General features: G+C 50.0%; 1 protein-coding gene across 6 annotated transcripts in view; it reads left to right on the top strand.

Annotated features, from left to right (window-relative positions):
* The window catches only part of PIK3R6 (phosphoinositide-3-kinase regulatory subunit 6), a 114096-nt gene that overhangs the window by 83232 nt on the left and 17501 nt on the right, over positions 1 to 13363 (top strand). For all 6 annotated transcript variants that reach the window (XM_082271463.1, XM_082271461.1, XM_082271464.1 and 3 more), the window contains 3 exons: positions 1118 to 1265; positions 6468 to 6551; positions 8929 to 9334. In XM_082271463.1, the coding sequence (XP_082127589.1) occupies positions 1118 to 1265; positions 6468 to 6551; positions 8929 to 9334 (638 nt within the window). The remainder of the gene's footprint in view (positions 1 to 1117; positions 1266 to 6467; positions 6552 to 8928; positions 9335 to 13363) is intronic.

The raw sequence follows: 13363 nt of genomic DNA, 5'->3' as shown, positions 1-13363 counted from the left end.
CACAGAGAAATGCTGGAGCTCTGTCAGAGTGACCATCGGGTTCTTGGTAGGGTTGCCACCTCATCCCTTTAATCCAAGACTCATCAGAATTACAGGTTCCGAGGCTGATATAATGCAGATGAGATGCACCAAGTGAGTTTAATTACCACCTTAACCAGCCACAGAACCGGTGAAATTAATATGTGTCCTGGATTAAAGGGATGAGGTGGCAACCCTAGTTCTTGGTCACCTCCCTGACTAAGACCCTCCTCCCCAGATCGCTCAGTTTGGCCGGGCGGCCGCTCTAGGAAGAGTCCTGGTGGTTCCAAACTTCTTCCATTTACAGATGATGGAGGCCACTGTGCTCATTGGGACCTTCAATGCTGCAGAAATAGTTCTGTACCCTTCCCCAGATCTGTGACTCCATACAATCCTGTCTCCGAGGTCTGCAGACAATTCCTTGGACTTCATGGCTTGGTTTGTGCTCTGACATGCACTGTTACCTGCTGGACCTTATATAGACAGGTGTGTGCCTTTCCAAATCATGTCCAATCACCTGAATGTACCACAGGTGGACTCCAATCAAGTTGTAGAAACATCTCAAGGAAGATCAGGGGATACAGGAGGCACCTGAGCTCAATTCTGAGTGTCATGGCAAAGGGTGTGAATACTTATGTACATGGGATTTTTTCATCTTTTATTTTTAATAAATTTGCAAACTTCTCTCACGTTGTCATTATGGGGGAGGGGTTTGTAGAATTTTGAGGAAAATAATGAATTTAATCCATTTTGGAATAATGCTGTAACATAACAGAATGTGGAAGAAGTGAAGCTCTGTGAATACTTTCCAGATGCTCTGTAAGCTGCAATATATTACAGTTTTGTTTTTGGGGTTTAGATATTCTTTAGCCAAGTAAAGATTAGGAATGATGCAGGGGAGGGGTTCGGTGTAGAGAAAACGAGTGCCTGTCAGCTACTGTATACTAAGCAGAGAGTTAGGCTCCCCAGTATCTGGTCACATGACCCAAAACCACTGTCAGAGAGATCACATGACCCCCCGACACCTCTGCACTTTCTTTGTGTTCTTTTCTCATTCTTATTTCTTGTTTTGTTTCTTTCTACTTTATAACCTGGAAAGACGCAAACCACAGAGGAAGTGGAACTTTGGTTCCAGGAAGTTTTGTCTGCCGTGGAGCGAAGCGAGGAAGAAAGCGGAGGCAACAGGAGGCGGCACAGCGAGCGGCTGAGGGAGATCTACGACAAGATTGTCACCTCGCCGCAGGAAGGTAAACGCTGGAAATAAACGGCTTACAGTAATCAGCAATGCAATGGTGAACCAGCTATGAAAAGATCACAAAAACCAACAACCGTTACCATGGCGACCGGGGAAAGAGCCTTAAAGTGGCAGTAAAGCTTCCTTTTATAAAAAATAATAAACATGTTATATTTACCTGCTCTGTGCGGTGGTTTTGCACAGAACAGCTCCGATGCTCTCCTTTTCTGGTCCCCTGCCGGCGCTCCTGGCTCCTCCCCCTCGAGGAATACCCACAGAGAAAGCCAGAGGAGGGAGAGTCCCAGCGCTGAGCACAGAAGGTTTTTTTTTTACCTTCCTGCAGACAATGCATGAAGGTAAAAAAATCTTCAACCTTAAGCCCTGGTTCAACATCAGTGCGGCTTTGAAATTGCAATACTTTAGCGCAATTTCAAAGACGCAGATCAGTGCGATTTGCACCTCCGATTTCATTGCGGCTTGTGACCTAAATTTAACAGAAGTCTATGCAAATCACAAGGAAATCCCCAAAAAGTAGCGCAGGAACCTTCATCAGTGTCGCTGCATGCAGGGAGGGGCTGATAGTAGTGCTCTGTATCAGTGTCGCTGCATGCAGGGATGGGCTGATAGTAGTGCTCTGTATCAGTGTCGCTGCATGCAGGGAGGGGCTGATAGTAGTGCCCTGTATCAGGGTCGCTGCATGCAGGGAGGGGCTGATACTAGTGCTCTGTATCAGTGTCGCTGCATGAAGGGAGGGGCTGATAGTAGTGCTCTATATCAGTGTCACTGCATGAAGGGAGGGGCTGATAGTAGTGCTCTGTATCAGGGTCGCTGCATGCAGGGAGGGGCTGATAGTAGTGCTCTGTATCAGGGTCGCTGCATGCAGGGAGGGGCTGATAGTAGTGCTCTGTATCAGTGTCGCTGTATGCAGGGATGGGCTGATAGTAGTGCTCCGTATCAGTGTCGCTGCATGCAGGGATGGGCTGATAGTAGTGCTCTATATCAGTGTCGCTGCATGAAGGGAGGGGCTGATAGTAGTGCTCTGTATCAGTGTCGCTGCATGCAGGGATGGGCTGATAGTAGTGCTCTGTATCAGGGTCGCTGCATGCAGGGAGGGGCTGATAGTAGTGCTCTGTATCAGTGTCGCTGCATGCAGGGAGGGGCTGATAGTAGTGCTCTGTATCAGGGTCGCTGCATGCAGGGAGGGGCTGATAGTAGTGCTCTGTATCAGTGTCGCTGCATGCAGGGATGGGCTGATAGTAGTGCTCTGTATCAGTGTCGCTGCATGCAGGGAGGGGCTGATAGTAGCGCTCTGTATCAGTGTCGCTGCATGCAGGGATGGGCTGATAGTAGTGCTCTGTATCAGTGTCGCTGCATGCAGGGATGGGCTGATAGTAGTGCTCTGTATCAGTGTCGCTGCATGCAGGGAGGGGCTGATAGTAGTGCTCTGTATCAGGGTCGCTGCATGCAGGGAGGGGCTGATAGTAGCGCTCTGTATCAGTGTCGCTGCATGCAGGGATGGGCTGATAGTAGTGCTCTGTATCAGTGTTGCTGCATGCAGGGAGGGGCTGATAGTAGTGCTCTGTATCAGGGTCGCTGCATGCAGGGAGGGGCTGATAGTAGTGCTCTGTATCAGTGTCGCTGCATGCAGGGATGGGCTGATAGTAGTGCTCTGTATCAGGGTCGCTGCATGCAGGGATGGGCTGATAGTAGTGCTCTGTATCAGGGTCGCTGCATGCAGGGAGGGGCTGATAGTAGCGCTCTGTATCAGTGTCGCTGCATGCAGGGATGGGCTGATAGTAGTGCTCTGTATCAGGGTCGCTGCATGCAGGGATGGGCTGATAGTAGTGCTCTGTATCAGTGTCGCTGCATGCAGGGAGGGGCTGATAGTAGTGCTCTGTATCAGGGTCGCTTCATGCAGGGAGGGGCTGATAGTAGTGCTCTGTATCAGGGTCGCTGCATGCAGGGAGGGGCTGATAGTAGCGCTCTGTATCAGTGTCGCTGCATGCAGGGATGGGCTGATAGTAGTGCTCTGTATCAGGGTCGCTGCATGCAGGGATGGGCTGATAGTAGTGCTCTGTATCAGTGTCGCTGCATGCAGGGAGGGGCTGATAGTAGTGCTCTGTATCAGGGTCGCTTCATGCAGGGAGGGGCTGATAGTAGTGCTCTGTATCAGGGTCTCTTCATGCAGGGAGGGGCTGATAGTAGCGCTCTGTATCAGGGTCGCTGCATGCAGGGAGGGGCTGATAGTAGTGCTCTGTATCAGTGTCGCTGCATGCAGGGATGGGCTGATAGTAGTGCTCTGTATCAGGGTCGCTGCATGCAGGGAGGGGCTGATTGTAGTGCTCTGTATCAGGGTCGCTGCATGCAGGGAGGGGCTGATAGTAGCGCTCTGTATCAGGGTCGCTGCATGCAGGGAGGGGCTAATAGTAGTGACAGAGAAGTCAGGGAAAGACGTGGGGGATGGGGAAATATTATGAGCTCGGTTTTGGATAGAATGAGTTTGGGGAAGTCATGTGACATTCAGGCTGATATGTCTAGTAGTAAATTAGTGATGTGTGATGAGCTGAGTGGTAGAGAGATAATTTTGGGTGTCATCAAACTTCCAAGCAGCGTGCAGTGGGGGGGGGGGGGAGGAGCCAGGAGCACCATTGGGGGACCCGACAAGAGAAGGATGGGGGGGCTGCTTCTCCCTGGAATGATCACAGAGCGCCTGTGATCATTCTATATATGATCACATGTCTCTATGATCATTTCACAAGTCCCTTCCCCACACAGTTAGTAAACACTCCCCTAGGCACACATTTAACCCTTTGATCACCCCCAGTATTAACCCCCTTCCCTGCCAGTGTCATTAGTACACTGTCACTGATTACTGTAGTAATGTCACTGGTCCCCCCACAATGTCAAAAATGTCAGTTAGGGGTCCGATCTGTCCGCCACAATGTCGCAGTCCCGCTAAAAATCGCAGATCGCCGCCATTACTAGTAAAATAAATAAATAAATAAAAATGACATAAATCTTTCCCCTAGTTTGTAGACGTGATTAATAAAAAAATCGCAGAGGTGATCAAATATCACCAAAAGAAAGCTCTGTTTGTGGGGAAAAAAGGACGTCCTATGTTTATGATTGGTGGTCTCCGGGGGTTGTGTGCATGGACTCCTCATACACCATCCGTGCCGCATATACCCGTATACTGTATATACTGTGTATAACACACACACTGCTAGAGATGAACAGGGAAGTCACAGCGGGAGGGATGAAGTCATTGCAGATTGTAACATCGAGGAAATTGTTCTGCAACTGAAATCCAGCGCTGCGCCCGGCACTGATAGGAGGAAGGAGACGCTGGCGGGTCGCAGGAAGTGGTCAGTGTGTGGAAATGGTAATGACTGCACACTGCTGATGACAATCGTTTTATCACAGTTTGTGTATCTGCTGCTGTACTACAGATCCCCTATGATAAGACAATATACAGCAATGCAATCTGGGGAATTTATATGGGGGCAGAAGGAGGAACTGCCGAGGAGCAGAAGGGGGAACTGCCGAGGGGGCAGAAGGGGGAACTTCCAATGGGGGCAGAAGGGGGAACTGCCGAGGGGGCAGAAGGGGGAACTGCCGAGGGGGCAGAAGGGAGAACGGCCGAGGGGGCAGAAGGGGGAACTGCCAAAGGGGGCAGAAGGGGGAACTGCCGAGGGGGCAGAAGGGGGAACTGCCAAAAGGGGCAGAAGAGGGAACTGCCAAAAGGGGCAGAAGGGGGAACTGCCAAAAGGGGCAGAAGGGGGAACTGCCGAGGGGGCAGAAGGGGGAACTGCCGAGGGGGCAGAAGGGGGAACTCCCAAGGGGGCAGAAGGGAGAACGGCCAAGGGGGCAGAAGGGGGAACTTCCTAGGGGGCAGAAGGGGGAACTGCCAAAGGGGGCAGAAGGGGGAACTGCCGAGGGGGCAGAAGGGGGAACTGCCTAGGGGGCAGAAGGGGGAACTGCCAAAGGGGGCAGAAGGGGGAACTGCCGAGGGGGCAGAAGGGGGAACTGCCAAGGGGGCAGAAGGGAGAACGGCCAAGGGGGCAGAAGGGGGAACTGCCTAGGGGGCAGAAGGGGGAACTGCCGAGGGGGCAGAAGGGAGAACTTGCAAGGGGGCAGAAGGGGGAACTGCCTGGAGAACTGCCCTGGAATCTCCTGACAAACACCACCCCCCCCCCCCGTACAAAAATAATATATACGTATATGATAAAGTATATAAAATATCATATATAATAATAAAAGTAGGCCTGTCAGAAACTTTACAAGTCTTCCAGAACAGAGTCCTGACATGGTAAGGTATACATCAGCTGTATCTTCTTCAAGAAAATCTCTATCTTTTCTCATTACAAAGCAAACCCTGACCCCCAGTTTAGTGACTTTGCCTGGGCTGAGCTGATGTCAGTCTGCTGCAGGTGGGAATAAGCACTTCCTCAGTTTCTTCCTCTCCAGTGATCAGACTGTACATTGTAACTCTGTAGAAGGAGGAGGAAGCATTTCCTCAGTCTCTCCTCATGCAGTGATCAGACTGTACATTGTGACTTTGTAGCAGACAGGAGGAGGCATTTCCTCAGTCTCTTCCCCTCCGGTGATCAGACTGTACATTTTAGCAGGCAGGAGGAGGCATTTCCTCAGTCTCTTCCCCTCCAGTGATCAGACTGTACTTTGTAGCAGACAGGAGGAGGCATTTCCTCAGTCTCTTCCCCTCCAGTGATCAGACTGTACTTTGTAGCAGACAGGAGGAGGCATTTCCTCAGTCTCTTCCCCAGCAGTGATCAGACTGTACATTGTAACTTTGTAGTTTCTCGCATTTCTCAGTCTCTTCTTCCCCAAGGAATCAGACTGCAACATTGGAAGTTTGTAGCTGGTCACACGGTGAGAGGCCACAGCAGGAGCCAATAACTGCTCAGGCACCAAGGTTTGCTGTCATTTCTGAGCCGGCATCTCAGCCCAGGAATTGTATGGCAACCCTGGATGATGCCTGAACAAAGATGGTGCCGTCCTTCTGGAGGGAAAAGCAGATGTAGCAGTGTCAGGGGAGTAGTGTGATGTGTGTGAGAAGTAATAAATAGCAGGAAGTGTTATACTGACAGATTACTGAGCATGCTGCACCCTGATTGGATAAGATACACCTGATTCATGGGGCTCATTGATAAATCTTTGCTCAGCACTCATTTCTTCCTTCTCTTTTCTTTTACAGAAACCACAGAATCCAAACTTCAAAGAATCCCCCTCCCCTGCCCGAATATCAGTGTCCACCTATGGACGGAGGACGATCAGCTATGTAAGTGTTATTTTCTGCACCACTTTCCCAACTATTTATCCCTGTCTGTTCTTCATAAGGCTGAGGACGCACCCACAGCTTTCAATGCAAACTTTATATACTGTATATACTCCAATATAAGCCGACCCGAATATAAGCTGAGGCACCTAACTTTACTACAAAAAAACCTAATTTTACAACAAAAAAGTGGGAAAACTTTTTGACACGAGTATAAGCCTAGGGTGGGAAAAGCAGCAGCTACTGAACCCAACTGGACCACCACGAGACACAAAACAGGGGCTGCGGGCATGGTACAGGAGATGATACAGGACATGGTACAGGAGATGATACAGGACATGGTACAGGCATGGTACAGGAGATGCAGGGCTGTGGGCATGATACAGGAGATGGTTCAGGCATGGTACAGGAGATGGCACAGGCATGGTACAGGAGATGGCACAGGCATGGTACAGGAGATGGCACAGGCATGGTACAGGAGATGGTACAGGAGATAGTTCAGGCATGGTACAGGAGATGGCACAGGCATGGTACAGGAGATGGCACAGGCATGGTACAGGAGATGGTACAGGAGATAGTTCAGGCATGGTACAGGAGATGGCACAGGCATGGTACAGGAGATGGCACAGACATTGTACAGGAGATGGTTCAGGCATGGTACAGGAGATGGTACAGGAGATGGTACAGGCATGGTACAGAAGATGATACAGGAGATGGGTTCAGGCATGGTACAGGAGATGGTTCAGGCATGGTACAGGAGAAGGTTCAGGCATGGTACAGGAGATGGTTCAGGCATGGTACAGGAGATGGTTCAGGAGATGGTACAGGAGATGATACAGGAGATGGTGCAGGTATGGTACAGGAGATGGTTCAGGCATGGTACAGGAGATGGTTCAGGCATGGTACAGGAGATGGTACAGGCATGGTACAGGAGATGGTACAGGCATGGTACAGGAGATGGTACAGGAGATAGTTCAGGCATGGTACAGGAGATGATACAGGAGCTGGGTTCAGGCATGGTACAGGAGATGTTACAGGCATGGTACAGGAGATGGCACAGGCATGGTACAGGAGATGGTACAGGCATGGTACAGGAGATGGTAAAGGCATGGTTAGGGAGATGGTAAAGGCATGGTACAGGAGATGGTACAGGAGATGGTTCAGGTATGGCACAGGTGATGGTACAGGAGATGGTACAGGCATGGTACAGGAGATGGTTCAGGCATGGTACAGGAGATGGTACAGGAGATGGTTCAGGCATGGTACAGGAGATGATACAGGAGATGGGTTCAGGCATGGTACAGGAGATGGTACAGGCATGGTACAGGAGATGGTACAGGAGATGGTTCAGGCATGGTACAGGAGATGGCACAGGCATGGTACAGGAGATGGCACAGGCATGGTACTGGAGATGGTACAGGCATGGTACAGGAGATGGCACAGGCATGGTACAGGAGATGGTTCAGGCATGGTACAGGAGATGGTACAGGAGATATTTCAGGCATGGTACAGGAGATGGCACAGGCATGGTACAGGAGATGGCACAGGCGATGGCACAGGCGATGGTACAGGCGATGGTACAGGAGATGATACAGGAGATGGTTCAGGCATGATACAGGAGATGGTTCAGGCATGGTACAGGAGATGGCACAGGCATGATACAGGAGATGGTACAGGAGATGGTACAGGACATGGTTCAGGTGATGGCACAGGCATGGCACAGGAGATGGTACAGGCATGGCACAGGAGATGGTTCCGGCATGGAACAGGAGATGGTACGGGCATGGCACATGAGATGGTACGGGCATGGCACAGGAGATGGTACAGGCATGGCACAAGTGATGGTACCGGCATGGCACAAGTGATGGTACCGGCATGGCACAGGTGGTACAGGCATGGTACAGGAGATGCAGTGCTGCGGGCATGGTACAGAAGAATGTCCTGTACCACGCTCGCAGCACTTCATGAGGAAATGCAGGGACTGCGGAGGAGTATCACTTACCTGTTGGTAAAGCGACTTACATTTAAATATGGCGCCGCCCGGCGCCAACCCGTCACCGCGCATGTGCCGCCGATGCTCGGGAAAGCCTGTACACGTTCGGCTACAGTATTCCTGGGCAGACGGCGCTTGCGCGATGACATGTTGCCGCCATTTGTAAAAGGTAAATGAGACCGTGACTTGAGTATAAGCCGAGGGGGGCTCTTTTTCAGCATAAAATAAACATGCTGAAAAAGTCGGCTTATACTGGAGTATATACGCATTTTTTCATCTTTCAACTGCCACAGATCAGATGTTCATAGGGGGGAGGGGGTTGGGTAACTTATTACAGATATTACAGATATTAATATTTGATATCTTTATCCTTTTATCTATTTTCAGGGAAAGAACTTATGCTATTCACCCGGGAGACGCAAGCCATGGACGCCGAGATCGAGTCGTTCAAGATGCCAGAACTGGCGATGGACTCGGACAGCAGCGAACAGAACCGTATTTCGGTGTGGTCCAATGATAGCGGGATTGAGAGGGACTTACCAGTGGCGGAGGAGAGGGAACCAAACAAACTGTATAGGAAGCCATGCATCAAGAAGAAAGACCTGGACCCCACCATTCTGCTCCAGAACCTCACTAAGGCGCCCAAGGGAAGCCGGACGGGGACACTACAGAGACTGTCGGGTCAGAGCACTGAGGTCCCCTCTGGTCCTGATAGGCTGCCCACCGCTAGGGTCATCGTTCTGGGGGACGACAGGGCTCTGGGCAGACTGGCCAAAGCCTACTACTCTTTCAGGTATCAATCAGACCTAATATGTGGCTCATTGAAAGTGCCTGAGGAGCCAATCAGAGCTGAGTGGCTCATACTGGAGCAGCACCAACTCCATCTTTACACACCAGGGCATCATGGGAAACAGTGCAGAGGGAGCAACCATGTTGGTTCACTTTTATCCATTTGTGGAATAGTTGTGTGACTGAGCAACACCAGATTCACAATATTCACATGAGGAAAGGAAGCAATATGGCAGTATTTAGGATCCAGGGGATTATTCCTTCAACAGGGCAGACTTCTGACTCTTCACCAGAATTTGTCAAACTTTACTCAAATACATCACCCCAAAAATACATCACCCCAAAAATACATCACCCCAAAAATACATCCCCCCAAAAATACATCACCCCAAAAATACATCACCCCAAAAATACATCCCCCCAAAAATACATCACCCCAAAAAAACATCACCCCAAAAAATACATCACCCCAAAAATACATCACCCCAAAAAATACATCACCCCAAGTAATACATCACCCCAAAAAATACATCACCCCAAAAAATACATCACCCCAAAAATACATCACCCCAAAAATACATCACCCCAAAAAATACATCACCCCAAAAAATACATCACCCAAAAAATACATCACCCCAAAAAATACATCACCCCAAAAATACATCACCCCAAGTAATACAGCACCCCAAAAAATACATCACCCCAAAAAATACATCACCCCAAAAATACATCCCCCCAAAAATACATCACCCCAAAAATACATCCCCCCAAAAATACATCACCCCAAAAATACATCCCCCCAAAAATACATCACCCCAAAAAATACATCACCCCAAGTAATACATCACCCCAAAAAATACATCACCCCCAAAAATACATCACCCCAAAAAATACATCACCCCAAAAATACATCCCCCCAAAAATACATCACCCCAAAAATACATCCCCCCAAAAAATACATCACCCTAAAAATACATCCCCCCAAAAAATACATCACCCCCCAAAAAATACATCACCCCAAGTAATACAGCACCCCAAAAAATACATCACCCCAAGTAATACATCACCCCAAAAATACATCACCCCAAAAATACATCACCCAAAAAATACATCACCCCAAAAATACATCACCCCAAGTATGAAAAATCCTGAGCCCCAGAGGTCCCCCCATCACATTAGAGGTCCCCCCATCACATCAGAGCTTCCCCCATCACATCAGAGTTCCCCTCATCACATCAGAGTTCCCCTCATCACATCAGAGCTTCACCCATCACATCAGAGGTCCTCCCATCACATCAGAGGTCCCCATCACATCAGAGGTCCCCCCATCACATCAGAGTTCCCCTCATCACATCAGAGCTTCACCCATCACATCAGAGGTCCTCCCATCACATCAGAGGTCCTCCCCTCACATCAGAGGTCCCCATCACATCAGAGGACCCCCTCACATCAAAGGTCCTCACATCACATCAGAGCTTCACCCATCACATCAGAGGTCCTCCCATCACATCAGAGGTCCCCCATCACATCAGAGGTCCCCCCATCACATCAGAGGTCCCCCATCACATCAGAGGTCCTCCCATCACATAAGAGGTCCCTCCCCCTCACATCAAAGGTCCTCACATCACATCAGAGCTTCACCCATCACATCAGAGGTCCTCCCATCACATCAGTGGTCCCCCCATCACATCAGAGGTCCCCCATCACATCAGAGGTCCCCCCATCACATCAGAGGTCCCCCCATCACATCAGAGGTCCCCCCATCACATCAGAGGTCCTCCCATCACATCAGAGCTTCACCCATCACATCAGAGGTCCTCCCATCACATCAGAGGTCCCCCTATTACATTAGAGGTCCCCCATCACATCAGAGGTCCCCCCATCACATCAGAGGTCCCCCCATCACATCAGAGGTCCCCCCATCACATCAGAGGTCCCCCCATCACATCAGAGGTCCTCCCATCACATCAGAGCTTCACCCATCACATCAGAGGTCCTCCCATCACATCAGAGGTCCCCCTATTACATTAGAGGTCCCCCATCACATCAGAGGTCCCCCCATCACATCAGAGCTTCACCCATCACATCAGAGGTCCTCCCATCACATCAGAGGTCCTCCCATCACATCAGAGGTCCCCCTATTACATTAGAGGTCCTCACATCACATCAGAGGTCGCCCATAACATAAGAAGCTCCCTATCACGTCAGAGGCCCCCCCCCCCCCCCCATCACATCATAGGTCCTTCAATCACATCAGAGGTCCCTCTTTACATCAGAGGCTCCCTCCCCCCATCTATGTGTAGTAAATCTCACAAAAGATATTAAACACACACAGACTTCATATCAACACATCAATAGTGAAATCCTGCAAATAACATTGGAATAGTGCACAAATTTAAAAAACGTACATACAGTATATACAGTATCTGACAAAAGTAAGTACACCCCTCACATTTTATTCTATCTTTTCATGTGACAACACTGAAGAAATGAGACTTTGCTACAATGTAAAGTAGTGAGTGTACAGCTTGTATAACAGTGTAAATTTACTGTCCCCTCAAAATAACTCAACACACAGCAATTAATGTCTAAACCGCTGGCAACAAAAGTCAGTACACCCCTAAGTGACAATGTCCAAATTGGGCCCAATTAGCCATTTTCCCTCCCCGGTGTCATGTGACTCGTTAGTGTTACAAGGTCTCAGGTGTGAATGGGGGAGGTGTGTTACATTTGGTGTTATCGCTCTCACTCTCTCATACTGGTCACTGGAAGTTCAACATGGCACCTCATGGCAAAGAACTCTCTGAGGATCTGAAAAAAAGAATTGTTGCTCTACATAAAGATGGCCTAGGCTATAAGAAGATTGCCAAGATCCTGAAACTGAGCTGCAGCACATTGGCCAAGACCATACAGCGGTTTACCAGGACAGGTTCCACTCAGAACAGGCCTCGCCATGGTCGACCAAAGAAGTTGGGTGCCGTGCTCAGCGTCATATCCAGAGGTTGTCTTTGGGAAATAGACGTATGAGTGCTGCCAGCATTGCTGCAGAGGTTGAAGGGGTGGGGGAGGGGTCAGCCTGTCAGTGCTCAGACCATACGCCGCACACTGCATCAAATTGGTCTGCATGGCTGTCATCCCAGAAGTAAACCTCTTCTAAAGATGATGGACAAGAAAGCCCAAAAACAGTTTGCTGAAGACAAGCAGACTAAGGACATGGATTACTGGAACCATCTCCTGTGGTCTGATGAGACCAAGATAAACTTATTTGGTGTCAGATGGTGTCAGGCGTGTGTGGGGGCAACCAGGTGAGGAGTACAAAGACAAGTGTGTCTTCCTACAGTCAAGCATGGTGGTGGGAGTGTCATGGTCTGGGGCTGCATGAGTGCTGCCGGCACTGGGGAGCTACAGTTCATTGAGGGAACCATGAATGCCAACATGTACTGTGACATACTGAAGCAGAGCATGATCCCCTCCCTTCAGAGACTGGGGGGCAGGGCAGTATTCCAACATAACGACCCCAAACACCTCCAAGATGACCACTGCCTTGCTAAAGAAGCTGAGGGTAAAGGTGATGGACTGGCCAAGCATGTCTCCAGACCTCTCTCCTCCTCCCCCCTCCCTCTTTCTCTCCGTCTCACTCTCTTTCCCTCCATTCCTCTTTCATTTCAAACACTATTTAACCACTTGCCGACCGCCGCACGACTATCTACGGCGGCGGTCAGCCCCTCACAGGCAAAGTGAAGTAGGTCTACGTCGCTCGCCTGTGAGGGTTTAGGGAGCGAGCGCGCGCCGCCGGAGGCGCGCTCCCGCTCCCGCGTGGTCACGGACCCCCCCGCGCGTGTGACCGGCGGACCCGATCGCCGCCGGCCACTCTGCGATCGGCGGGGGAGAGGGAGAAAGTCAGGCAGCTTGTGTAAACAAGCTGCCTGTCATTCTCCTCTCTGTATGAGAGATGATCACATGGATCTACTATGTAGATCCATTGATCACTCTGCATACAGTTGAAGCCACAGCCAATCACAGTTAGAATCAC

Source organism: Pelophylax lessonae (genome assembly GCF_965119305.1).
Source record: "Pelophylax lessonae genome assembly, chromosome: 11".
NCBI lineage: Eukaryota > Metazoa > Chordata > Amphibia > Anura > Ranidae > Pelophylax > Pelophylax lessonae.
Note: the sequence above shows the minus strand (reverse complement) of the source record. Positions and strands in the feature narration are given on the sequence as shown.